This window comes from Triplophysa dalaica, chromosome 16 (assembly GCF_015846415.1).
Source record: "Triplophysa dalaica isolate WHDGS20190420 chromosome 16, ASM1584641v1, whole genome shotgun sequence".
Taxonomy (NCBI): Eukaryota; Metazoa; Chordata; class Actinopteri; order Cypriniformes; family Nemacheilidae; genus Triplophysa; species Triplophysa dalaica.
The window spans coordinates 4644953-4672584 of NC_079557.1; the positions used below are offsets into that span (position 1 = coordinate 4644953).

The 27632-nt window shown below is 37.9% G+C and overlaps 2 protein-coding genes across 7 annotated transcripts in view; one reads left to right on the forward strand and one right to left on the reverse strand.

Annotated features, from left to right (window-relative positions):
• unc5a (unc-5 netrin receptor A) overlaps nt 1-13284 on the forward strand; it is a 150390-nt gene extending 137106 nt beyond the window's left edge. For all 4 annotated transcript variants that reach the window (XM_056770282.1, XM_056770283.1, XM_056770284.1 and 1 more), the window contains 4 exons: nt 4451-4600; nt 7611-7775; nt 8052-8230; nt 10317-13284. In XM_056770282.1, the coding sequence (XP_056626260.1) occupies nt 4451-4600; nt 7611-7775; nt 8052-8230; nt 10317-10482 (660 nt within the window). In that variant the 3' untranslated portion in view covers nt 10483-13284. The remainder of the gene's footprint in view (nt 1-4450; nt 4601-7610; nt 7776-8051; nt 8231-10316) is intronic.
• A 119-nt stretch (nt 13285-13403) lies between these two features.
• pdlim7 (PDZ and LIM domain 7) overlaps nt 13404-27632 on the reverse strand; it is a 40212-nt gene continuing 25983 nt past the window's right edge. For 2 of the 3 annotated variants that reach the window (XM_056768897.1, XM_056768898.1), the window contains exons 6-11: nt 20464-20525; nt 19758-19995; nt 19145-19325; nt 17905-18025; nt 15990-16105; nt 13404-15787 (exon numbers count right to left, since the gene is read on the reverse strand). In XM_056768897.1, the coding sequence (XP_056624875.1) occupies nt 15701-15787; nt 15990-16105; nt 17905-18025; nt 19145-19325; nt 19758-19995; nt 20464-20525 (805 nt within the window). In that variant the 3' untranslated portion in view covers nt 13404-15700. Of the gene's footprint in view, nt 15788-15989; nt 16106-17904; nt 18026-19144; nt 19326-19757; nt 19996-20463; nt 20526-22415; nt 22467-23721; nt 23724-24728; nt 24766-26465; nt 26621-27632 lie in introns of all 3 variants that reach the window. The other variant, XM_056768899.1, reaches the window with a different exon arrangement.

Here is a 27632-nt window from a genome sequence, read left to right on the forward strand (position 1 = left end):
TGTGCTCTCAAAAAGTCAGATGAGTCATAATTGTTAACTAAAACTAAATAAAATACATGCCTAAATATTATTTGTAAATGTAAACATGTTTACTTTTGTTACAAATCAAAAAAAAATGTAACTTTCGCAATATACTGAAAACTGAGAGTTTAATGCACTGGCATTTATTAACTGGAAATGAAGAAACAACAGACCAAAACTACAAATGAGCTAAAATAGAACCTATTCAATCTAATTAGCAATATTCAAATATATAAAAATAATAACCTTATGAAAGCAAATGTAAAAATAAATACTAAAAATGTACTAAAATTAACATGAAAAGTAAAATAAACTAAATAAACATATTCAAAACATTTATAAAAGTACAATAAAACTAAAGTAAAAATAAATTATAGAGGGGTCAAGGTGGTTTGGCTTTTTTGACCAATAGGTAACCAATAAGAACACCAATGACCACTTAGCAACAGCACCACCTGGAAACAACACTGTAACAAGATTCCAAGGAATGGGAAGAAGGAGGCGGGAACCGGCAAACATTAAACAACTTTTAATCAAATAAACGAATAACAAAACAAAAGTAAAAGCTCCCTCACGGTCGACTGCCGGCCACACACACATAACAAAACCTAACGTAAAGTCCTCTCTGGTCGTACACTAATGTCGCTCGTCCTTTTAAGCTTTCGATCTCCTCTGTGAGAGATGCGAGACCGGTGCAATGCGCAGCAGACACTCATTATCACTCGCGTCACCGGCCTCTCGTCGTTTCCTCAATTCCCTCGTCCCGCCCTCCTCGTTACAAACACCCTAACAACCACCCAGAAGCATCATGAGGTGAATATAGACTTGCAATCGCGTTTCGAGCACCACAGAGTAATACATCTGACTAACCGCTTAGCCATTCGCTCTTCAGGGACATACAAATGTCGTTTTTTCTAAACAAATGCAGGAAAGGAGGTTTTAAAATGTCTAGAAAGGCTGACTTTGTGATCTCTGTATACCCTGAATCCTTTGAGAATTGAATTAGCGTTTTATCTCAATGCAGGTTTAGGTCAGCCTGAACTTTACGACAGCATTGCCCTTTTGTCTGAATTGCTTTTAAATGTTTTTCTCGTGTGATTTTGGAAGAGTTGTGGTGGCAGAGCATCTAACCTCCTTCTGTCAAAGACGGCAAGGTGAGATAAAGTATATAAGAGTCTCATGTATTCCCATATGGAGTGCAGCGGCGGTCCGACAGAACTCGGGCTCAGAGCGCCGTGGGAGCTGTCCGGGCCTGCGAGGGGATGAAGGGTCTGGGGGCTCTGGAGGACTATGGCCAGGCTTCCCATAATCCTGTTATCTGTCTCTCTAAAGCTTACCACAATTCTGACCTCAAGACACCAATGTTAAGCTCCCGCTGTCTTTCCATTTTTTTATTATTTTGTTCATTCACTGTTTCTCTCTCTTTTGCTCTGGCTCTTGGTTTTCCACCAAGGAAGAAAAAGTCAGACGGTGGTCTCTGTCCTAGATTTCTTTTCAGTCACTTTCGAAAATATAAAAAAAATCCTAGTGTTTTATAAAATCAGAGGGGAACCACTTTTAGTGCTATACAGCATATCTTAGTGCTTCAGTGGTTCTTCAGAGGTTCTTTGGGGTGACTGAGGTGCTATATAGCACCGTTTCAGTATAAAGAACCTCTTAAACCCCTGTATGGTTCTTTGGTGGTTCTATATAGCACCTCTGTCATCCTAAAGAACTGCTGAAGAACCAATGAAGAACCAAATATGGTTCTATAAAGCACTAAAAGTAGTTCCCCTATGATTACGAGCCAAGAACCACTTTTAGTGCTTTATAGCACTTTTTTATGTGTTGCTTCCAAGGTTTTACTTTGGTACCAAGAGTATTTCCTTTTTTACAATTGTTAAAGAAAATTTTTTTTTTATGCTCTTTCATAGTTTGGGGGATTTAATGGAGTTTCATTTAGTCTCCGATGTTTCTCTTAAAATTGCTTCGAAGACATTTGAATAAAATACATTAAAAGTAAAGAGGTGTAAAATGTATGTAGATTATAGAGGAAAAATAATCTAGATCTGGGTCAGTTTAATTGTTCGTTTTGAGATTTTACAATCATATTGACTTTTCACAGACTTGACAAATCTGAGTTCAGTTTGTGACATTGTGGAGATCTTTTTTGAAACTCTAAAGAAGACATTTGTAAGATGTGCGCGTCTTTTTTAGAAGAAATATTAAGGACGCTGGATACTTAAGCAAAAGTTACCGTTATCTATCTTTTTAATCTCGTTGTCTAGAAGAAATAATTGAGATTATAAAAAGATCTCACCTGTCATTTTTCTTTCTTGAGAGACGATATTTGTAATATTTAGTTTGTAAATCTCCTCAACTTCCATGAAAATGTATTGAGACAAGGGCAATATTTTTTCTGACTGTGACATACGTTGAAAGCAAACACACAAATTGCAAGCTCGAATCTTGGCTGGCGTCTAGTAGCATCGGGCCAAGACTGACATGTTTGTGCTCCTCATTTTGAGCTGGCCCTGTTAATATACGTTGGGTGGACAGGCTTCTGCATTTGTATTCATGCTCTTAGTTATTCATAATGGGATAATTGGCTAGCTCTTCTGTGTCTCCCATTACCAGGCTGCTAGATCTTCTGATAGGTCAGAATACGGATCACAGTCCGCAAGCGGCAATTTGCAATGGTAATTTCCGCCCGAAAAGTCATTGCGTTTAAGAGATGAACGTGAAATGAGTCGCTTTGTGGCCAAATAAAGTCTCTTATGTCCGTCCAAGAGACATTGAGAGATTTTATTACTCTTTGGATTTGAGTGCCCTACGCCATTGACTGACATGTAACCTTCTGACTAGTGAGATAAACTCTGACCTCTAACCTGGTTGGCTGCTTTACAATCAATGTCTGGGAATGGAATGATAACACTTTTACAGTGTATCTTTGCTAATAGTGAGAGATTATGGATCGACTTTGCAGCCCTGACCTTTTAAATGGTTAAATGTTTTTTTCCAGAAAGTATGAAAATTCCCCTGATCATTGGCTGTTTTCAAACTATTGGCCGATAGTGTAGAAATGGCATCTATAGAGCTTGTTAAACGATTGTCACGCCACATTCAATGTTGCGCCATCTTAAGAGGATGGCTGCTAGTGTGTTCAATGAAGTGTTTTGTTTTTCTTGTTTGATAAGGAAATATAACTACGGAAGGTCGGTCTTGCTGCGTTAAAAACTCCAATAGTATTACGCAGATTCGTTCAGGAAAAGCCCTGGTTCTTTCACTTTCAATATTTCCATACATCAAACAAAACAAGTAACGGTACATATCAAAACAATAATAGCAATGGAGTATGATCCTCCCAAGATGGCGGTGCCACTGCAACATGCAACAATGGGCGTGACGTCAGCTTCACATTCTCTTATTGACCGATACCGATTATAGGCTGATATATCGGTGCATCTTTAATATAAGTAGCTAGAAATCCTCAAAATATTAAGTCATTAGATCGAGTAAATTATGATCGAATTTTCATATTTGGATCATCTATTCCTTTAGAACATGGCAAAGCTTAATCTCACAGCAAATGACATGTTACATGCACAGCATTGCAGTGGATAATTAACAGGTAATTCATGCCTATTGAAACTTGGTAAAGAGTGCAGAAAATTGAATCATCCATGTGCAGATAAAAATCATGGCCATGTTCCATCTCAATTAGAGGCGTTCTCGAACACAACCCATGTGCATCCACATTCACACGGAATAGAACCAAACATATGGTAATTATTATTTCCAGCATCCTCCTCTTGCCAGCATCCATCCATTTCTTGTCTGTTCAACTAGCTTCCGTTATACACACCGCACCTTGTTTCTCTGAAGCGATTCACCTGTTTCCTCCTCCTTTGTTTTTTTAACCTTTGTGCTGATATTTTGTTTGGAAGCTGTGAGAGATGGTCGTCCTCATTGGCAAGGTCTCCTCATCTAATTCATCACACTGTTCCTATGTGCTCGAGCCTGGGTCTTTGAAGGGAGTGTTTGCGAGACCTCAGCTCCTTTAGCGTGAGAAATGTGCCCCGAAAATGAATTGATAGATCAGGCAGGATGCGCCCGGATATTATTACCTAATTCCAGATGGCCGTTCTGATGGCAACAAATGGCTTTGCCGTACCAACCCCACTGAGACGAAAACATCAGACGTGCGAGTACAAATCTCTCCTGGCACGGGCGCAGAAATGAAATTAAGCAGATCTTTAATGCACAAACAGTGAGCGCTTGAGTAATCGTTTGGCCTGGTTCTTCGTTGCCGCAACACCCTTGGATGCAGTATTGACTTTATTTCTGCATAAATGCAATAGGTGTGACCTTGAAATGACATTATGGGAACGTAAGGGGAAACTGGGATGCCGTGCACTGACCCACTGTGCTGTTCTGCATTGCTCTGCAGGAAGTGATGCAGATGGAGAGACAGCTGGGGGGCCGATTGATCGATGAGCCTCACGTCCTGCTCTTCAAAGACAGCTACCACAACCTGCGCCTCTCCATCCACGACATGCCCCAGGCGCACTGGAGGAGCAAACTACTCGCCGGTTATCAGGTGGGTTCTTGTATAAACATTATGTGGTCCAAACTTAACTTCCAGCAGACCTTCACTAGTAATCAATAACTTTTATGTAGTTTTAATTGAATGTAATACAAATAATATACAGTCAAATATTAATATGAATTAAATATAAAATAAATTGTTATATTATATCCAAATATAACCTCAATATATCCTCAATAACTAAAACAATCTCTCTATGGGTGTCACGATATTCAATTTTACCTTTACAGTTATCATGGCCAAGTTTTTTTATTAGTATTGGTCAAATTCATCTTTACTTTGGTTTATTTTGCGTTTTCCAAAATATGAGAGTGTATGGAGACAGAGAGCAAGGGTTTGCAATAGTTTGATAAATTATTATTTACAGTTATTATGGTTTTTAATCTCAATGCCCGTATATTCTGACAACCCTACATCGTACAAACTGATATAGTCACCTTGTAAAACAATTCTGGGAATTCATTTCCACGAGTTCTCTTCTTTATTTTCTCTCTTCTTTATTCTTTTATGTCTTATAATTTCTTGCCTTTCACACATTGCAATAGTAATGTTTGTCGTTTTGCTCTTTGTTTAAAGTGTTTTTGAAAATGAATGTCCTCTGTGTTGTATGTACGTGAGTGTTTGCTAGCTTTTCTTGAGGGCAAATTGAAGGCCTTGTATGTTCTGCCGGGGTTTCTAACAGGGTGTGTGATCCGGCTGCTCCTCCAGATTGCTATAATTGGAAATTTCTTTGGTTTCGCCTCATTAGACTATTTCTGAACGTGCAGGGATGCTAAAGAAGCCCATTATAGACTGAATTGGTGAGCAGGGACCCCAGGACGTCTGCTCTTAATAACATGTGCGGCCTTGTCTACCACTTAACAACTTCTTGAGAAAAGAAGAATCGAGAGCTTTCCCGTATGTTATCCTCGCCCACTATGCCCATCTTAAGACCCTTTCCCACTGGAGGAGATTAAATATAGACCAACATGTAAATTCTCAAGGCTTCAGCAGCCGATTTCTCTCATTCTTCTCTTTCTGGATGATGTATGCTGGGCCCTCGGGAGCTTCTCTGGATTCTGGGGGAATGTTGGCATAAAGAGCTCCTTGAGGGATTTGAAGATGCCAGCCAACGGTGTTGGAGCACAAATGTGCATAGAGGAAATGTTTCTTCACCTGTGCATCCTCTAGTTTTTCTGTCTGCTTATTTTGCCTGGAGTCATTTTCAGTCTGTGTAACAGCTCCCCCATTAGAGCAGATCGAGGTATTGCATATCATGCCGTCCTTTATAGATGTGCAGTTTGATTGCCACGTGATTGATGTGTTGTCTAATGCGGTCTGTGCTTATCTTTGTTATTTGTGTACCGCTGCACACAATTAATAAGACAATGTGGGAGAAGACCACCGTGGGTTTGTTATAAAGCCAAATAATTAGCCTAATCGCACTTTCATATTGAATGTGTTGTGTTTGATTGATGGAGCGAATCTATTGTTTCAATGCAGTTCTTGTTTTTCTTGACTGCGGATATTAAATGATATCTATAATATCTATTGAGTTATGCATGTTCATAAATGAAATCCAAATCATCGTGGAGAACAATTGGCCTTTAAGGATGTTTTCAAAGACAAAGAAAGTATTACCGGTCTGACAATGTTGGCAACAATAGGTATGGAAGAGCTTTCAGCGACTCGCACCGGCAGCAGCAGCATCATAAATCATCAGGTGTTGGGCTTTGCTTTTTGTGCGTTTCTCAGTGATTGTCAAATTCAGCGGGATCTATTGTCTGCATGAGCAAAACTTTTAATGAAAAGGATGTCGCTTATTATCTTGTGAATGACAAGAGGTTTATTATGTGAACATTTATGCTCAATGCTAAGCTTTCTATCACAACTTTACTCTTCTTGCCCGATTCAGGAAACTTTTGTGTAGTCCAGGTATTGCAGCGATTGCAACTTCTTACATAGTTTTTTTTCCCCCGTTGAATCATATGATGTTTAGAAAACCAATACATATCTTGTTTTAATGAATTCCTGATTTAATTGATAGCTTTTTGGCATATTAAAAAATATAAGAATGATTCATGTCTTTTTGAATGATAGATGCCAAAACTACAAATGCCAAATCTACAAAGCTGGATGGCTCATTTAAAGTACGAGCAATGTGTAATACAATTGAATGATAGCAAATGAGGTAAAACTTGCTGACAATAAAAAAGCATTTACGTTAAGAGGAACATCTGTGGCAGAATTTAATGAAGGAATTAGTGGTCGATCGATGTTGCTCATGAATGACTGATGCCAAAACGAATATGTACAAACTAGGACAGACGATATAATGTACCTTTCTTTACAATTTGATTAAATTTTTTGACTGCAAATGATGTTAAAGTGCAGATATTCAAGAACATTTTATGCAATATTATGCTAAATAAATGATAATATATACATGTATACTTTCTATAAATCAATTTATACACTCAATGGACCAAAGTATTGATTGAGATTCCCTTTTCTACTTAACATGTTTATCCATTCCATTCAATCAAAACAAATATTAATGCTATATCACACCTTATTAAAGAGTTTTGTTTCCATCTTTGTTTCAACGTCTTTGGAAGAGCTTTATCTGTTCCCGAAATGACTGTATCCCTCTGTACAAGTCATTGATGGGTTTGGATAATGAGTGTTTGGCCTTCAATATGTTCAGACCAGTCAAGTTCTTTCACACTAGACTGAAACTGCATTTCTTCTTACATGTTGTGCATTTTGTGTAGAAAAGAGTCCTGCCCAAACTTTTGCTAAAATAAATTTAAACACGCTGTTCTCTAGAATATCATTATATATAGCATTGAGATTTAAATCGGGTAGAGTATGTGCAGGATGTTAGGTATGGACGTGAATTAAAATTGAGTGGACATCTGTGGAGCGTTCTGCTGAGTTGTTAATGCAGATTCCATTTGGACCTGCTCGTGCGTCTTTATGAGCAATAATAATTCAGGGCGACATTTGTTTGGTCTTGTAGGAGATCCCGTTCTATCACATCTGGAGTGGCTCTCAGAGGACCCTACACTGCACCTTCACGCTGGAGAGACAGAACCTGAGTACCTGTGATCTCACCTGCACGCTGTGTGTGTGGCAGGTGGAAGGAGAGGGACAGAGCTTCAGCCTGGATTTTAACATCTCAAAGGTGATTGAGGCCTCATGCGTTAACAAATTAAGACATTTGTATGTTTTCTACAGCATTGAAATGGTGCAAACGAAAAAAAGTGCATGAGTACATTTGAAATGTGAATTTGATTGAATCTAAATTGTAATCCAGATCCAGATTTTAAATGGTTTAAAAATGATATGTATGCCAAAAGGTAGTTCAGTAGATATGTATGGGTTTGAATGTGACATTGAATTAAAATGTGAAATTGTGAGAGCAATATAATAAATAGAATTTTATTGTATTACTATCCAGGACATCAGACCTCTGGACTCAGATTTCCTTTTGATGGACAACTGTACCCCTGCCCTTGCTGGCCCGAGCGCATTCCAGATCCCTTACCTCATCCGACAGAAGATCTGCAGCAGTCTGGACGCCCCCTGCCCCAACGGAGCCGACTGGAGACTACTGGCTCAGAGACTGAAACTCGACAGGTACGGCGCCGAAGCATTGCTTTGTTCACACAATAAATCGCATTGTTTTTTAAATCCGATCTGCCAGTTTTTTTTTTGTTCAGACAGCAGTCAATATCTACACCCTACATCCCAATTACACTAGAAGTCGAATTTAAACACAAAACAAGAGATCAGAAATCCATCCTCTTAAACAAAAGATGAAATGATTTCGGGATGGGGAAATTGTTTTTCACAGAGCAATAGAACGTATCTTATATCTCGAGCAGATTATCTTGATGAATTTCTAAACTTGCGTATTAAACATGGACTTGCACAGGAAATTGCGAGGCAGTGATGTAATTACTGTCCCATTGAACTTCCTCCAGGCAAATGGAACATAATGGGAAGACTTCATTTGTCCAATGTTTACTTGCTTCAATTAATTACAATTTCAAGTGTTGTGGTGTGTGTTCAATTAGCACGCCGGCCCACCGCGATCAATTTTCATTTACTTAAAGAAAGGCACAAAATTCACAAAGACGGAGATGGGTTTAATAGTTTCCACTCAAGACCCTTCAGAAGATGTTTTTATGGGCTTAAAAGCAACGAATACAGGCCAGACTGTAAAGCTTTTCTTGCTAAGAACAGAGCACACGTAGAAAACAACACTTAAAGCCCCCGGGCGTTTGAGGTACAGCAAAGAGCCGTTAGATCGAACAACCCACTTCGGCTTCCTTTGGGAGATGCATCTCGCAACATCTAATACGCTGCAAAAAGGGGTTGCTTTGTTCTTATTGATCAGCTTTGATCCGAAAGGTTCAGCGTGGTCAATGGAAAAGGTCACACGCAACCTGGGTTTAGCCTTTTAGAGAACTGAGACCCACGGTAGATAATTCATCAGATGAAAAAACAGCTGCTTGAGTTTAGGAGTTAACAAAGGCGAGATATGAGACACGTGCGTTGTGAAAAAATGCTCCGTTCATTCATTGTTTGACAGGGTTGGAATCAAAATAGCTGTGTAAATATATGAGAATGGATGATGGTAGAAAAATAAAGTTGGGTTCCTCTGTGGACCAACTAATATGTCCAGCTAATGTGTCTCACCGGACCAACTTGCATAGATTTTCTGCCCGGCTTTGAATGGATGGACAAAGAGCCTGGTGTATTAGCTTACAACGAAAGATAAGCATTTTTGATGTTTTATTTCAGCACAGGGATGAATAACAAACAAGTTATCTGGAATTCCTGATAAATGTTAAACAGTTCAACATATTATGCAGTGAGAAGCAAATGTAACGTATTCTTGTCATGAAATTCATTGCGTCTAGTTTATGCGTCGTGACATTATTTTCATGACAATTAAGCACATTTTTCAAAGGTCATGCCTGCCGTCAATCTCTGCGGTGTCTTGGCACAAATCCATCTGTCACTTAGCAGAAGCTCGCAAAATTAGACAGATGCCAACACGGGCAGGTTGTGTGACGTGCCCTCATTCCAGAAAACAAATAATAGAATGACAGAATGTAAAAATATTCTGTCGCTTTTACAATAGGTTTACTTGCATAGAGGAGAAACATATTGTGCAGTAAAAGTAAAGTAAAATCTAACATTAATATTAACAAGAGGGAGTGCAAGGTTTGCAAATTAATATAGAACGTGTTATTACAAAAAATTGTGATCCTTAATTTTTTCTTTACATGACATATCTTGTGATCAAGAAAGGACAGCTGGTGTGATAAACGTTTACAAAAGATTTACTTGCAAAGGAGAGAACATACTGTACAGTAAAATGTTTCATGTCGGGATTTTATTAATATTAAAAGTGTTACATTTAATATTATATTAATATTATTAACACAGGTGAATGCAAGGTGCCCAATGTCACACTTAATATAAAAATGTAATAATTGCTCCTAAATTTTAATTTATTTATTTGTTGTTTTGTATTTTTTATATGACATATTTCGTGCATATTTTGTGAACAAGAAAGTATGATTTGTTGCATCCTTTAACTCGGTTTACACTAGATTTAATCATTGCATTTTTTCTTTAGGATTGGTCATAAATTTAAGTTAGCAGCTTTGTTTATGCTGCTGCCCCCAACATTTTCTGTTTTTCTCCACAGGCACATGAGTTTCCTTGCTTCTAAATCGAGCCCCACATCATTGATCCTGGACTTATGGGAGGCTCAGCACTTCCACAGCGGTAATCTCAATCAGCTCGCTGCCGTGATGGCCGAGATCGGCAAACAGGAGGCCATGATATTCCTGGTGTCAGACGGCGAGTGCTGACACATTAAGACTGGAGCAGAACGGCCGTCTCTCTGAGTGATGGGGTGGGGGAAATATGCGACCCTCCGCCCGCCCCGGCACAGACGAGAAACAAATCAAAGAACAGGGTTCACCCGACTATATGAGGCCACTTCCCAAAAGAATAGGGGAAAAAAGAAAAAAGCCTTTGAAGGAACCTGCCAGGGCTTTTAGATGTACTGTGACTGATTCAAATGGCCCTTCTCTCAGAATGAAAATGTTTTGAAAATAACCGTGTATAGTAAATCCCAGAAATGGTTTTGGCACCGCGCTCAATCGCAACTGACCAATACCTACTTTCTAACCACCCTTGTGTTAGGCACATCGATGTGTTAATATCAGACTGACCACTAAAATGACTTCATATGGAACGCTAGGTTGTCCCAAGTTATATAGGTAGGGTGAATTTTACAAACAAATTGTGAAGTGCATTTTGTAAATGTGTACCATTTAGCAATATGCAATCACACATATCGATGACAATTTCCTTTGGCCGCACATCGCGTACCTCACGGAGCATTTTAAATTTCTGAGAGCAGCTCTCAACCAAGAGTTCGGTAAATTTCAGGTCAAAAAACATTTTTGAAAGAAAACGAAACTGGGTTTTTTTCAAAGCCATCCGTTTTCAATTACGCCCCTGTGCACTTACAGTATGTATTCTGCTACATAAAGCCATAAAGTCCAAAATTCACCTCGATGCTTTGAGTTCTGGTCTGGGTGGATAATCAGAAATAAGCGCAGCATTTCGTGGATCAAGACATTTGAGCGAGCTCAAACTTTTCCACGTTTGTTGTTGCTTTTGATAGACCGGGAAGATTTTAATAAGGCGGCTCAGATGTTTTAGCATTTCCTCACCACCAATTCTAATCCTTAAGGTTCTCATCTAAATTTTGATTTTCCAATTTATATACTTTCTTTATAAAAATGAAACGATTTTGATCGGAAAGGTTTTCGTCTTTGATAAACAGAAAATGCAATACTACCAAATGTTTCATTCCCATTCATATTTAATGATTCTATGTTTCTCGGAAAGCCATTTCGGCTCCAGGGCGAACTCTTATCTTCGGAGAAAGAATATTTTCACCCCCACTCCCCCGAACGGCAAGTGTCCCGTCCAGGAAAACTCAATCCAAACTCAAAGCCTGTCATATTCTTCATGAATTCAACCATGTTGTGTGTGGTATCCTTCTGCATAACTGTCGCACTCTATAGTTCTCACAACACATCTTAGCTGTGCTTTGGCTCACAGCCCCGTGAATGTGCATTACACAGATCCAAGATTGTCTGATTTTTCTGAATGTGAGCGTATTTCATTCCAAATTGAGGATGATCTGCGAGTTACAGCTACGGATGACAGATTGGCCGCTTTCATCTTCTCGACCGGTAATGACGGCCTAAGAGATGATTGAAGGAGTGGAGCACAATCTCTCAACAGCATAGAAAGTGTTGAGATACAGAGGCCTATTTCACTCAGCTGACACACAACTCATTTTAAAGGCCAAATTGTACACGTGGTTAAAATTATGTGCTTTCATAACTTGTCCCAAAGTCAGTTCGTGTTTATTATTAACGGTTTAGTTTACACAGATCATTGTGTTTTAGTTATAGACCTCACAGTTGACGTGACACCTCTGCAGCGACCAAAGCTTTCGAGCCATCTGAGCATTTACATCTATGCCGTTTTATTATTTTCTATAATGACCATAAATCTTTTTCTTTCAAAATGTCATGGCAGCATTGATCAACGGTAAAACAATTTACATATTAAAAACAGCACTTTGTAAAGTAATTGTAAATGATATTTTAATAACGAGCCAAAAAAGACAACTGACGTAACATTTGTCTAAGTATAACCTGTGAAGTGTTTGCCTACTGTTCATTGGTTATATAGCACTGAGTTTCTTTCTCTGACGTGTTTGAGGTTTCGACAGTTTTTACGTAAGTCTGTACAACAATATTTTCGTTTTGTCCTGAGGCTGTTGCTGAATTTCTAGTTTATCGTCGGATTCCTACGAAATTGAAGGTGAATCTGCGTGAATTACACTTACCAGCGCGAGTATTTTCAAACCGTCAGATTCCCTCAGAAAACCCCTCAGGTTGACGCAGACGCCACACGCTACGCATTTTGACACGTATTCTGTACGCAAGTATTGAATTCATCATCAACGTAACGACTTTACACTGACGTAAAAAGCATTTCAACAGCCCGCCGTCGACCGATCTCACAAACCGGAGGTCTGTCGGCTTATGAGCGATGAGAAGATGTTTATTCATGACACAAAATCTGATCTCTCTTCACGACTGTACATTTCGTCAGCCTCGTCCACAGCTGTTGTGTGTAAATGAGCCTGCGCGCGCAATTTACTTTCCACAGAGTTCTTTCTTTTTCACCTTTTTCACCTGAAAACAGTAGACTTGTGTACCTGTGAATGTTTTCCGATTGGATTTCTTAATGTCCCTCGCCTTTCTGCAAGTCAGAATGCTGTATAACATGCCACAGCGCTTATATGCAATTGTACAATTATTTTCTATTCTTTTTGTTCACTTTCATTTTCCTCGTCAATGTAAATTGTCGTCGATGATTTCGTGGTGATGGGAAGCCCGCTCGCGGACGGCTTTCTGTACTTTTTGGACAATGATATGGATTTGTGGGTAGAATTTTGGAAATTCGTTTCTAAGTGCTTTCAAGTATTTACTTGGCCTTATGTATATATCTCTATGAAATTTCAGAAAAAGGTATGTATAGTAATTGAACCTAAAATGGATGTAAATAAATTATATATTGTTAAACGACGTGTCGGGTCATTTGTGCGAGCTACACTTTCATGAGAAATGTCATGCAGTTGAACGTTGGCTATATAATTCATGTACAAAATGCAATTTAAGGAAGCAAAGTCGGGACAAAACAAGGTCAATGCAGGTGATTTATTGACTAATGTCTAAATTTCTTTATAAATGATTCGCATCTTCACATAGAAACCTCTATAACGTGCACAACAATACAGCAGTTCACCCTTTTCAATGACACACATAATAGTTGCAAAGCTATAAAAAAAGGCACTTGGTACATAAAACACTATCGATACAAAAAGTACAAAATCTGAGTGGCTCACAAAAACAAGCTTTCTAAGAACAGGATATTTGAGGAGTGTTTCTTCCGGCACAGAAGATTGCGATCAAGGCATGATGGGATTTATGTTGTGGTACTCTCCATGTAAACACGGTGGCACTTTTGTACAAAATAAGATACAAAACAGTTTGCGGAGCAGAGTGAACATTTGTGAGACTTCTTTGGCACCACACGTCTATGATGGTGACCATATAACATTTCATTATATGATCATATGCCTTTTCATAATTGGAACCCCTTTGGGATGAGATGTAGCATGTTTAGTATTGAAGCCGTGTAAAGACGATTGGTTGGGTCAGGATGAAACGCACGCAATCAGTGCTAATGTATTTCAGTCTAGCTGCCAGGAGCGTTTTATTCCACTGTGGTTTGCCATTACCTTAAGTACCCCTGCACAGCAAATCAGACTAAATCAGACTATATCAGACAAATAGTAGGCTACGGATCATCTTGAGGATTGAGGGGCCACTTTAAGATCATGCCTGAGTAGATCACATGCTCTATGCTTTACACTACAATACAGATTGTATGGATCTGAGAAAGACCAGATTGCTTCAATCATTGCATGGAAAACGCTTCAGCCTTATTTGCGACAAAGACAGAACTTTGGTTGGCAACAAAATAGTGACATTATAGGGTAAAATCAAAATTACAAAAAATAAGACATATGTTGGGCAATGACACCAAAATGTTTAGATTTTTTTAAATGTACGTTTGCATATATTCTTTAAACGAGATTTTAATGCATTTTCACCAAAATGTATAATTTTTGTCAGATTTGACAGTTTCTATTGGTATTTTTCATTATTTGTTTTCATTACCTAATGCTGTAACAATCCCATTTCTTATTTAAATCAGAACTTATCATATCTCTTTTTCTGTATTACAGTTACAGCAATGAGAGGTTTTACATTAATGAGAATTGGGGCTTCACATTCATGAAAACATGCCAAAAATCTCAACAGCTGACTTAAAGGGATAGTTCATCCAAAAATTATACTTTCTTCATTTTCTCACCCTCAAGTCAATACAGACAACACTGAATCCCATTGACTTACATTGTAAACACAAAACCACTGAAACATTTCTTAAAATATTTTCTTTTGTGTGCCACTGAAGAAAGAGTCATATAGTGGTCTTAAACTACATGAGGGTGAATATATGACGACAGAATCTTTGGATGAACTATCCCCTTAAATAAATGAAGAAATTTTAAAGAATTAAAGAAATAGTTCACCCAAAATTTTATATTCTATCATCGTTTGTTCACCCTCATGTCATTCAAACGTGCATGACTTTTTTCTGCACAAAAGATATAAAAAAAGCGTTAATCAAATGACATTGTTTTACCATTGACTTCTATTGTATAGACGCATAAACAGTGAAACAACATTTTCAAAATATCGTCTTTTGTATTGCACTGATGAAACGGGCATATTGGAATATCATTTGGCTGATCAAATGAGTCTTTATTTTTTGGTGAACTATCTCTTTAAAATGTCTTCTCTCTTTATCTTAATGAAGGGTTAAACCTGGCCAAGTTCTGTGAGATTCACACACCCACACGCCGAAACCAATTATCTCTAATAAGTGAGCATAAAGAAAATTGAGCCATCTAATAAGTGTAGGTTTATGAGGAATGTGCAATTAAATTCAGGTGTTTAGAGAGCAACATAAATACTGCAAAAATACTAGAAGGGGTGGAGAGGAGCAAGGATGGAGGGACAGCTAAAATACTTCATCGAAATGCCTTGTTACTCGCACTGGCTTCTTTCTACCATTGGTGGTTGCGTCATGAGCTACTCATTCCAGTTGAACGACTGGCATCGTTACAGTGAAACCGAGGCCATCGTTCAGGTCTGCGCTGAGCTGAATGTCTCGCACTTTGTAAATGCTGATGGAAGCTGCTAACAGCCAGCGAAAGCCAGAGTAGCAGCGTTATCCATCACTTTGTCAGTCGGCCATATGTTGCAGGCTTCAAGTAAAGTATTTGGTCTTGTTTAGCATACAGTAGCTATAGACCCTCCAGCTGATGCTCCTGCCACTCCTCCGAAGAACAAAGGCGGAGCCTCACACCGGCGTGAAGGCGTGGCTTTTACACAGCGGCTTGTCCTTCTTTGAAAAGAAGGTCTTCCCTTCCAGATTGATGTGGCAGATCTGTACAGATGAAAACAAACATTAGAAAATGTTGACGTTTCATGTGTTGTTAAGATAACGTGAGTGTTTGCTCGGTTAGTTTTTGAACTACGGAAGAAAAATGTTTGGGTTCATGGCACTGAGAGTTTCTTGACAGTTTTGTGTAGTGCAGAAAGTTCAAAACAGGCTTTCAGACAACTCCCAATGTATCAAAATGACTTACAGCGCAGACAAAGCAAGTGTCATGCCAGCTGTATCCCAGCGCCTCGAGGAAGCGGTCGCCCGCATCAATCTTGAAGTCACAGCCGTGGCATTTGGTACCAAACATCTTTTCATAGTCTGCAGAGAAAGACAAACGAACCGAAAAGGGCCTATTAGCACAGAATGGAGTAAATGCTTGCTCGGAGTGAGACAGTTTAAAAAAGAAAAAGATATAAAAGGGATTACATTAACTTGGTATGAACATGTTTGCTGTATGTGATAAGAGAAGTCGGTCCAGATAGAGACATGGACAGACCCGGTGTTTCCATGAAGGAAAACTTAAAACTAGCAGGTTTTGGGTCCCACACTGAAGGGCTGCTGACGGCAGCTATTTTATCAACAGCAGCTTTTAGTTCTAAGAGAAACAGCTACCCACTGGCTGCTGACACAAGAGCAGAACTCTTTTAAGCTGGAAATAAGCAGCGTAACTGCTTATTTGCATAATAAAGACGTGCGCATACTTTAGACAGTTTAATGTCTGTTTACGTAAGATTAGGAGGCCAACAAATGTGACAATGTGATTAACTACACCATGTAAATATAAATTAAAGATGGAAGGTGGCTGAATTTAGCACATTTTTACCGTTCAGAGAACAAATAAACAAGCTTGGCTTGACAGGATGTCAAATTTTGCTATTGAAAGAAAATCTGTATAAGAAAAAGTGGGGTAGACATGGCCTAGTGGCTGGAGCCTCCCTTAGAGTACACTTGAATAAAATGCTTTTTATCAATAAACTTCTGTTATGAGTATACTTATTTTGTCTTATATCTTGATTAAAAGATTCATTCAGTATGCTAGTAGATGGTTTTACTCATATTTTATTACATACTGGTTTACATATGATTTATTTACAGCATAAAAAGTCTATTTAGCGTATTACCTAAATAGAAACATACTAGTATACTCAAAGTGCAAAAATAGTCGACTTTAAATAAGATGCTAAGTTCACTTATAAGTATGCTTGCAGTACAGAAAGGTATCAACTAGTAGTATCCTTCACAGTTATAGTATACTTCAAACTATATAGTCATAAACAAAAGAAATGTGTTGCTACTCTTACAACTTTTGAACTAGTAAACTATTTGTATTTTCTACCTATGAGTTCACTTATAGTTTAGTTGCAGTACAAACAAAAAACGGTTTTATCGAGTAAACAAGTTGTATAATCCAAGTTGTATAGTACACAAGTACTATACAAGTATACTACCTGTACACTGATAGTATCCTTACTACCTTACTATCCTTACTTCCAATTCGACTACTTATGCTATGAAAGTGTGCACTGTTTTTAAAATATACACGCCCTAGGACATACTAACAGGAAACGGAAGGATGGATGTGGCTGTTGTAGCTTTAAAGTTAAGTATACTTAATAAAGTGAACTTCGAAGTATACTTATTTTTGTAAAAGCTATGCCATGATCATTTGAGTCGTGCCTCCATTATTTGAGAACTGGATTCACATTCTCCACTTTAAATGGCAATATATTTTGTTTTGTAACAGCTGTGACTTAGTAGTTAGTAGACACACTAACACTTGTGCCGTTCGTGGGTTTAAATGTGTCTCGAAACAATTCAAACAAAAAGTTAAAAAAATAAAAAAACAAGAGACCCTAACTAACACAATTACGCGTTTCATCAGCCGGCAATCAAATGATATTTCACTTAATGGTTCATTTCAAGGAGATTTTCAAGCATAAAAGTGCTGGTAAAAGTTGCTAATCAAAGTGCAGGGCCGGTCTCAAGCAGGTATGATGTCTGAAGTGAAGTGGCAGCATTTGAATGATTAAACACGGCAGGAGCCGGCGCTCTGCTCTCGGCAGGGGCTGTCGATAAGATGTGCGGCGGGGCGTGTGAGAGGGGCAGCGGCAACTCACCTTTCTCGCAGTAGGGCTCTCCCTCCTCCATGTAGAAGGCCTGGTTCCTGATGGGCATTTTGCAGGCAGCGCACAGGAAGCACTGGACGTGGTAGGTCATCTTCAGGGCATGCATGATCTCCTGCAGAGACGAGGGAGCGGTGTTAAGGAGCTGCGCACGGCATCCACGAATTCAAACTATGAAAATCTGCCCATCAGTCACACATACACATTTTACCCAACTGGCCTTGCTCATCCATACCAGCTTTATCTTGACCAATCTGCTTTCTCAAGATAAACAATGTGTTTTTTTTCATTTGTGTTGAATGCATAATGCCAGGAAGATACATTGTGGTATGCTTTGCGGTGACTATTGATAAATTCTTCTGTATATAATGTACATATACTGTAATAAATATAGTCAGATGTTTTGCATGATCAGTGATTTAAGTACATTTAACCCCTGTGTGGTGTTTGAATCTGTGGGACCCATTTTTATGTTTACTATATTAGGGATGTCAAACGAATAACTGCGATTAGTCGCATCCAGAATAAAATTTGGTGTTTAATGTCTGTGTACTGTGCAAATTCATTTTGTATTTATAAATACATCTAAATATGTAAACGTTTGTGTATTTATAAGACAAAATAATAAAAAATAAACATTTATGTATTTATTTCTATCAACCAATTATTTAAATTGTAATTATTATCATTTTTATTTTTATTAAATATTTGCTTATATGTTTATGTTTTTATGAATACAAAATTAATATGCAAAGTATACAGACATGCATCATGTAAACACAAACTTTTATCCTGTATGTGATTAATCACGATTGGTTGACAGCCCTACTAAAAAAAATGTTTTCTTTTAGTAAATTAAACATTAATGAAAAATGAATAAAAAAGAATATTTTTTTATATAAAAAAAAGATTTTTAAACATAACTCATCTGTGTTACTTAACAGTGTTATGTAACAGAGATAAAGTATACAGTCTTTTACATTATTTTTTGTGGGTCCACTAGACCTAGTAATTAGAATTTAAATGATTTTTTTCTTGTAATTCAGCTTTCCAAACACACATTATCGACATGTTTAATGTTTGTTATTACTATATACTAAAATATCACAAATATTTCTTCACAAACAATTCCGCCCCTCTGTATGAATGGTTCAGTGCAGATTCTGGTGTGAAAAACCATTTGACAGAATTGCATTGTGATGTTTGTTTTGTGAACAGTAGGAAAGGCTGTTACCCCGGTTATCTTCTTCTTGCATTTGGCACAGTTGGGTGAATAACGGTTGTCGTAGCACTTGGTACAATAAATGGAGCCTTTCTCTTCAAAGAAGCCCCCCTCGTCCAAGACCCTTTTACACTGACAGCAAGTAAACTCCTCTGGGTGCCAGGAACGACCGAGTGCCACCACATAGCGTCCCCTACACCACACAAACACACAATACACACAATCTTACAACAAAAGCCTTTTGCATTTAAGTGAAAGGGTCGGGCTGGGTTTAGCACTTATAAGTGTGCAAAAGTCATTCTAATGGAAATAGTAGGTCAGACGAAGAAACGCACTCCATTCCGTATTGATTCTCCACGGTGGAAAGCCGGAGGACACGGTCTTATTTCTGAGCCCAGTGTATTTTAAGAAATATTGCTGTTGTGCAGTCTGACACAACCTTTTCCCCCCTCTCCATGTTCACTTTTAGTCTTGTATGTAATGACATTTAGCGCCACGGTCGCCATTGATTTGAAGATATTTTGGATTGCCTCCAGCTATTTGTTTTGGGATTTCAAGCACTGATTTTTAAAGTTGAGCTGTGAAGTTAGTTCTGCCAAAGGTCTGTAGGGGGCGTCAGAAGTACCTGATGATCTTGTTGCATGCTGCACAGAGCGGCGTGCGCCCGCTGGTGTCGCCGGGGTTCTGCTGGGCCGCCTGCATGATGGAGCTGCGGTTCTGCATGGGTGTGGGTTGGACGGGCTGCGTGTGCTGGGTCACGACCGTGCTGGTCTTATCCGGGTGGTAGCGGTCGGCGAATCCGGGGTCCGTCACCCACGGGGGGCGGCAGGACGGACCGGAACTTGTTTGCGCTTTAGCTGGCGCTACATTAATAGAGTTGCAAACAATCATTTGAGCAAATAAAGAGAAGGAGAATGAAACATTTATTCAGGAATTTCCAATAGAGATCTATTAGTAAGTACGTTTATGGGCTGTTAAAACAAGTGCTTTTGTGATCTCAAACAGACAGCTTTTATTCACATCTATAAATCAAATGTAAGCACTGCCTTGAAAGGAAAGCAACAGGAGTGACTCACGGTTCATTTTGGCTTATATAAATGACATCTCTGGAGAGTGATAATTGACTTGTATTATCATGGTTGACTATAAACACATCAGTGGCACTTATGTCTTACGTTTCCTTAAAGCCTCATCTTATCCCATTAACAGCAGGCCTGCCTGAACCAGCCTGGACGTTTGGTGAATGCGTGTGTGTTTTATTTGAGTAAAGCTCTTCCCGTGGGAGAAACATGAGTCAGTGTGTACCGTGAGAGTCGGCCTATTCTGCTTACCTTGAACTCCTTCAGGTTTGTCTGCCGGTTTGGTCTTGGCGGGACAGGAGGTTACTCCGTGACTGCAGAAAGAAAAAAATCTCCTTCAGAATAAATGTCAAATGAGCTGCAATATTTGAATCCAATAAAAACGCCATTAAACTACTTCAACATTAATAATGGAAACACTATTGAAGAGATTAAAACTAATTCATACTAACAATACAACTAAAAACAAGCTTTTTCAAGCATAAAGGAGAATGGAAACGTTCTATATTAAAACCATTCATCTATCCTAGAATAACGTGCACAATCAACTACCAGTAAACTGGATTGACTTCCTGAGTATTGTGCCTCTTTCAATACTTCTATGTCGGTGTCTGTTATGATGCAAATTTGGGGCGGGCTGTCATTAGACTAAATCCAACTGAAGACGAATTGAGAGGATGATGATTACAACATGACAACGAGTGAGGCCAACAATGATAAACAATCATTAAACAAATGATAAATGATACAAGTATGACAATGATTTATATATTTAGATTACTAAAGAATTACTACTGTAAGGACATCTTGGAAGATTTGCATGTATTCTATTATGCAACGTATTACATATATACACTTTTTTTCTTATTTCAATAATATTTACGTCTCTATTGTTCGTTCCATGTGTTTTCTGTATAACGCAAATTCGTGACCCCTCCTGAAAACCCAGCCTTATTTTTTTTGACTGTTTTCTACATAAAATCACCGTACATAATGTAAAGAACATTCTGTGAAATATAACATTGATATCTTTATTATTGACTGAATAATCCCATGTCAAATATTAAAATCATTGCAAAATGACTGACTGAAACCAAACTTAGATTCTTCTGAACACTTTAAAACATCATGAGACTTTCACAGACATGGTCTCATTTGATTAAAGCGCTGTAGAATTCAAACTTGAATGCGCTTTACAGATATGCAGTTTTACTCTTAAAAATCTCCTAAATACAGAGTTACAAATTAACGTTAGATTTATTGGGGAGCGGACATTCTCTAAAAAGCATTTTACTGAACAAAAATACGGATACAAAACTGAATGAAAATGTGTCCTCAAGTATTCGAAGACTGACCTGATGGACAAGTGGTTTCAAACGGAGGCTAAAATCCAAGATATTTGATGATGATTGTTTTCATCACAGATATTTATCATTTAGTATAAGAAATCCTTGCGTCTAATTCATGTGTAAAGCAACTAAATATGTATGCCATGATCTTTTTTGTAATATTGTACCATTAAATATCGGTTTTAGATATCCAGTAGTATTAACCTTCTCAAACTATAAAACAACAGCAACACATAAAACCCTCTGCTAACACGCTAAAAATGTTAAAGTAAGGAAGAGAGGTTGAAAAAAAGAAGACAGAAACGAGTTTCACAGTGTTTTATGTACTCAGAGACACAAGTCAACAGATTGTCTTTTCATCCCACTGGAGACAGAACCAGAGAAAGAGTGATCAGAAAACATCAAAATGGTGAATTATGTTATAGGGAGAAAAAGCCTGAGAGAAATACAAAGGAAAGCAAAGAAAGGACAAGGCACTCTCTGAAAGAAAGAAAACAGCAACCATGATGATAACTCCTCAACCACAAAAATAATAATAATAATAACAAAATAACATGATATTCAGCTTGTAAAAACTGTACCACTTGAAAGAGACCATGACAAACCAACAGCACTCAGAGAATCCTAACGGAAACTTGACTTAGAGGCTCAGATTGCGTGGATTTCTGACTATGTCTGAATTTCTCATATGTGTTTTTGCTATTTTTACTTCGATTTTTAAAGGTTTTTTGTTAGCTTTACAATTTTCCCCCACTCCCCCATTTTTTGCCCTGGGGGTCGATGTTCACCCATATCTGGCATGCGGTGTATCTAGCGTGGCCGTATCTCTGCCACCTGTTGCCTGGGAGGCAGAACGTTCAGGACTTGATGTTGAGGGAGCGAGCGGATCTCTCGTGGTGCCAGTCTCTCAGCCTGGCATAACGGGGACTCTGAATCTCAGTGAGGAACTTTTCCCTGCCGTTCCGTGCACACCACAGGACAGAAAACAAGGGGGAAGAAAAAAGGAAATTAGGAAACAGAAGAGCAAGTTGTGCCAGCACATACTGTACAGGAAGAAAAAAACATCAGAGAGCAAAGGCAAGAGCACAAATGATTAAATAATAGTCTCGTCGCAATTGTTTGACCTCATTGCGATGGTTTCAGATCATCGCGATTCGTTTGCACATCTCTATAGAAGACACAAGGTGGAAGAGTAGTGCCTGCATATTGCATATTTAAGTATAAATTGTCTCAATTCACTCATGATCAAACTAGTTATTCCCGTATTTTGACATGCAAAAGCCTTAAAAATAAGTTGACCCTATTTTTTTACCAGAGAATTTTTTTTTGTTTCAAAGCCGAATAAAAAATGTATGAGAATTAAAAGCCCTAAAACAGTCAATTAATCGTCATAATCGCCATGATTTATTAGAAATTACCCGTCAGCCAAATTTCATGATGGAAGAAAAGAACACAACATAGATTGAAGAACGAATAGACATGTGCCGGAATACAATCGATCATGATAACAATATTGGTGAAGTGCATGCTACAAAATACTGGGAATCATTTGTAGTAACTTAAAAATAATTATTTAGATTTCAAGAATAGCAGCTTTTCCATCAACAGGTTCAAATTTATTTGAGAATATATGACATTACACGAGTGTGACTATAGAGAAACGAAAGCACATATTCGGTTAAAATAAAAATGGTTGTAAATATTATACATTATTATCTGGACTACAACATGCCAGGCAATGAAGTATTGTTTAAAAAAAAATATTTACAGGGTATAGAATTCTTTTGTAATTGAATCGGTTTGAAACAGTTGGTTACTTTATTATTATAATTTTTTATTACATTTAGATATTCAAGTCAAATATCAAAATCACATAAAATATTTTTTCTGAAATTGTCATGGTTTGAGGAACTTTTTCAGTTGCAACTAATAACTTGTAAGAGAAGTTTTCAACCTGTTGCAAAAACACATTACTGTGATAATACCGCACACAGCAATACATTTTTCAGCAATTATCGTGAAAAACGTATACAGTCACATGCATGGGTAAAAGTAAAACACTTACATAGCAGTGTTGTATCTAAAATGGTTCAACCATAATAGAGAAAAGCCTGCATAATTTCTGCAGAGCGGATTTAAATATATCCGGCAAATATCTTACTACTTAACCAGAAAGTAGCACTGAACAGTTAACAACATTCAAATTGTGCTATGACTTACAGAAATAAACAGATGCAGAATAATGCTTAAAATATGAAATCTGTTTGTTTTGTGTGCCTATAGTGAATGAGTGGTGAAGTTGAGTGCACGTGTGATGCTCCTAGAGCTTTCAGGACGTGAAAAAGAAAAAAACTGTCAAACAACAATTTTCTTTACATTACTTAAAAAAAAATAGTACTTAAATAGTGCAGATAAAAACTAAATAAAATATATTTTGCTAATATAGTAGTGGTTTAAAGTTGACTTTCTTTCCCTGTATGGAAGTATTAAGGTTTTTTATTATGGTGTACAAGTAAATAATATTGTTTAGTATTTTTCATCTGGGGAAATATATTACAATTGTATATTTGAATGTGGGTGAAAAAAAATCGGATTTCATAGCTCCCTGATTTTGATAGACTTGACAACTATCTTTCAGAGTCTGGATTTTGAGCAAAGTATAGATATTTGCAGACCTACGGTTGTGCACTATATGCAGCTCATAGGTGTGATAAAACATCGACAAGAAATGAAACAGGTATATCCACCGTCATGTCATTCAAAACCTGCATTTGAGTCTTTCTTCTGTGGAACACAAAAGAAGATATTCTGAGAAATGTATCAGTGTTTTTTGCCCATACAATGGAAGTCAATGGGGACTAACGTCCTTCAAAATATCTTCTTTGTGTTCTGCAGGTTAAGAATGAAATGCGGGTGAACAATTGAAAGGTATTTATTTAATCTATAAAACTCTGCATGCACACACTATGCACACCGTATGAGTTTCCACTGCAACCGCATGGATCAAAAACGCTTCATAATGTGGATCAAAGCATATTTTCAGCATTCCTCCTCAGAGACCTGGTCCCCGTGAGCTCTTAATGAGCACGGCGAAAAGGTCAGAGCCCGCATTATAATGCCTCATACTGCACCCATTAGCAAGTTCACAGCGTTCACACAGATCTTTACCTGGACCTTTTCATGATCTCATCATCTGGGTCCTGCACTGAGGGAAGCAGGAGAGATACAAATCAGACCAACCGTTAAACAAACAGAAGAACAAACATGCACTGCAAAGCGCTGCTGAACACTTGTATATTGCCTCTTAATGGAATCACATCATCCCATATTACACGAGAATCAATCCGGTGAGATGTACATCTAGAGCAACAGTGATCGACTGCAAACTGCACTATTCCACCACTTACATGTGAGCAAATCACAAGCACTTTAGATGACAAAGAAAGTCTCAGCCATAACCCTTTAAGCTATAGATAGGCGACATTTCCTTCTCCCTTATGATCTTACTCTCAGTATCAGATCAGCCCTGTGGTCCTTCGGGATATACTTTTTTGCCCTCCTGCACTAAGATTAGTACTTCACTAAGTAAAGGTGGGATTTGGGAAAGGTTTTTTAAACTAAGAAGCAGATTTAGGCGGTATTATGGTATAGACTGTAGAGATTTGATAAATCAGGGGAGTTATATTACAAAGAAGGCACCAAGCTGTATATTATAATGTACTGTGCAGACTGTGTTGCACATAAGTGTACATCAAAACTTCTGTGTTTCTTAGTGGCGTTACTCGATTAATGCGTGGTCATGGGTGTGACGGCTATTTAGGATTTTGAATGTAAAGTCAATCTTTTCTCATTGAAGCAGCTGCTTCTACATTGATGCAAGGCGTATGATTAACTTAAGAATCTATTTTCTCAACAAAATTGATAAAACACTATAGCATTTTTATCAAGTACTCGACGACTATCAAAACAAAACAAATGGTAACATTTTACATTGACTTTGCATTTGTTAACATTAGATAATGCATCAGCTAACGTGAACTGACATTGAACAAGACTTCTACATCATTTATTAATATTTGTATTTGGTAACTTTAACATCAACTAATACATATTTTAAATGAAAGGTTAACATTAGCAAATGCACAGCCAATTGCATTGGCATTAACTAACATTAACAAAGATTTATGAAAAACCTACATAATATTGTTCAATGTTAGTTCATGTAACAATAGTTAACAAATACAAGGTTTTAAAAGTGTTCCCAAATAAAAAATATATATGCTATTTGTATATCATCGCTGTCCGTTCAAAACCTTGGTTATCCAAATTCACTTTTTTCAGGAAATGGAAAAATCACTTTTTAAATGATTAAAGTACATTAACTAAGTTGACAAGCTTTTTTTTATACTTTAATTGGTATTATAACAGTAACCTATAATAATTATATATGGCAAAAACATAAAATATTGAGGTACAAGGTTTCAGAAGGACAGCAGCGATAAATATACATTTTTTAACTTAATTTGCTGAGCTACAGCAACTGGCCTCTGGTCATATTGTAAAAAAGTTGTTAAGCCAGTTCGACTGAACTTAAAATATCAATAATACTTCTTATAAAATTTTTGGACTATCTATCGAGTGCAAATAACTATATGATGACAAATGCAGTAAGCGTGATATAGAATTACTTATGCCGTAACATAAGATTTCGGTCATACCGCCCATCTCTATTAAGAAAATACTTTTTCCCCATTATACAGTCCTGACTGAGAAATTATCTGCTTCTTTCCAAGTAAACCCTTTGACATGAAGACCTAAAATACTGAAAACCCCAAATGAGAGGCAAAAGTTCTCCGAGTGCAGACGCAGCGCTGTCATGCTGTGGTCTGAGCTAGTCTATCTTACTGAAATCAGTTCCCGTGAGCTGAGCCAGGATTCGGAAAGAACGAGACTGGGTGGTGCCGGTGCGCGGCTGCCAATCCTCCGTATCCTGGATCAGTCTCTTCTTACTGCGATCGTTGGGGATGAAGCAGGCCATGTTGTCCACCCGCAAACCGTGCCTGTGGATACAAGCTTTTTTTGACCTCCTGGATTTTACTGCAATGTAACACACCACGAAAACTTGATGATGTGATCAATCATGCGTGCACGCTCAAAGAGAGGACTCGCCACAGAAAGAACGTGCAGATCAAGTCACATTTTTTCTCGGGATGGATGAATTATCGTAACAAAAATTTACCATGGATTGAGATCAGAACTACAGTCAGCACCATTTGTATATTCCGTGACAAAAAGCAACTGGTGTCTAGACATACAAAACATCCTCCCAAGGGTTGCCAAGGTGTCTCTATGATATTCATGCACTTGTATGGCCCGCATCCTTCCAGTAATGTTGCTCAACCAGTTTGTTTTTTACCCGTTTTATGGTGTGCCGGTTGAAAACCTTAATTCTGACGGTTTAGAAATCCATTCGCTCTTTGTCAACAAGTCGCCCAATGTAAGGTATCATTCAAGTCTGTCGAATAAAAGGTGTGGGCGAGATGCTGTACACACCCGATTTTATCTTGTGTTCATGTTGAAATTACTGTAATTACAAGATGACAACTATTAGGACATGAACACAGAGGAGTATCATACCATTACCACGGAAACGCTCATAACTCCAATACGGTGCATTGTTTTTCCTGATCATTTGCAGAATCGTAAAGCGAAATATGTAATAATAAAATGACATGTCAACCATCATGATGTTTTTGCCTGCCATTGCGTACATGTGGTTCTTGCAATTACGAATGAGAATAAAATATCATGTGGGTTTTCTACCTGATACATATAATTAACAAAAGTATAAGTGATGTTTGCCAAAGCTACCATGGTAAAGTTTTGAAAGGGTAAGCCAAGCACATCAGATAAATGACTGCACACAAAACAACACGCGCAAACAGAAATCAAAATATCAATGAGATGCGATTTTCACTTCAGACTCATTCACAACACAGCCTGGTTCTCAGATAATGCCGAAGATGCTACATTTTCGAATATCTTTAAACGACCCCGCGTAAGTGCCGCTTT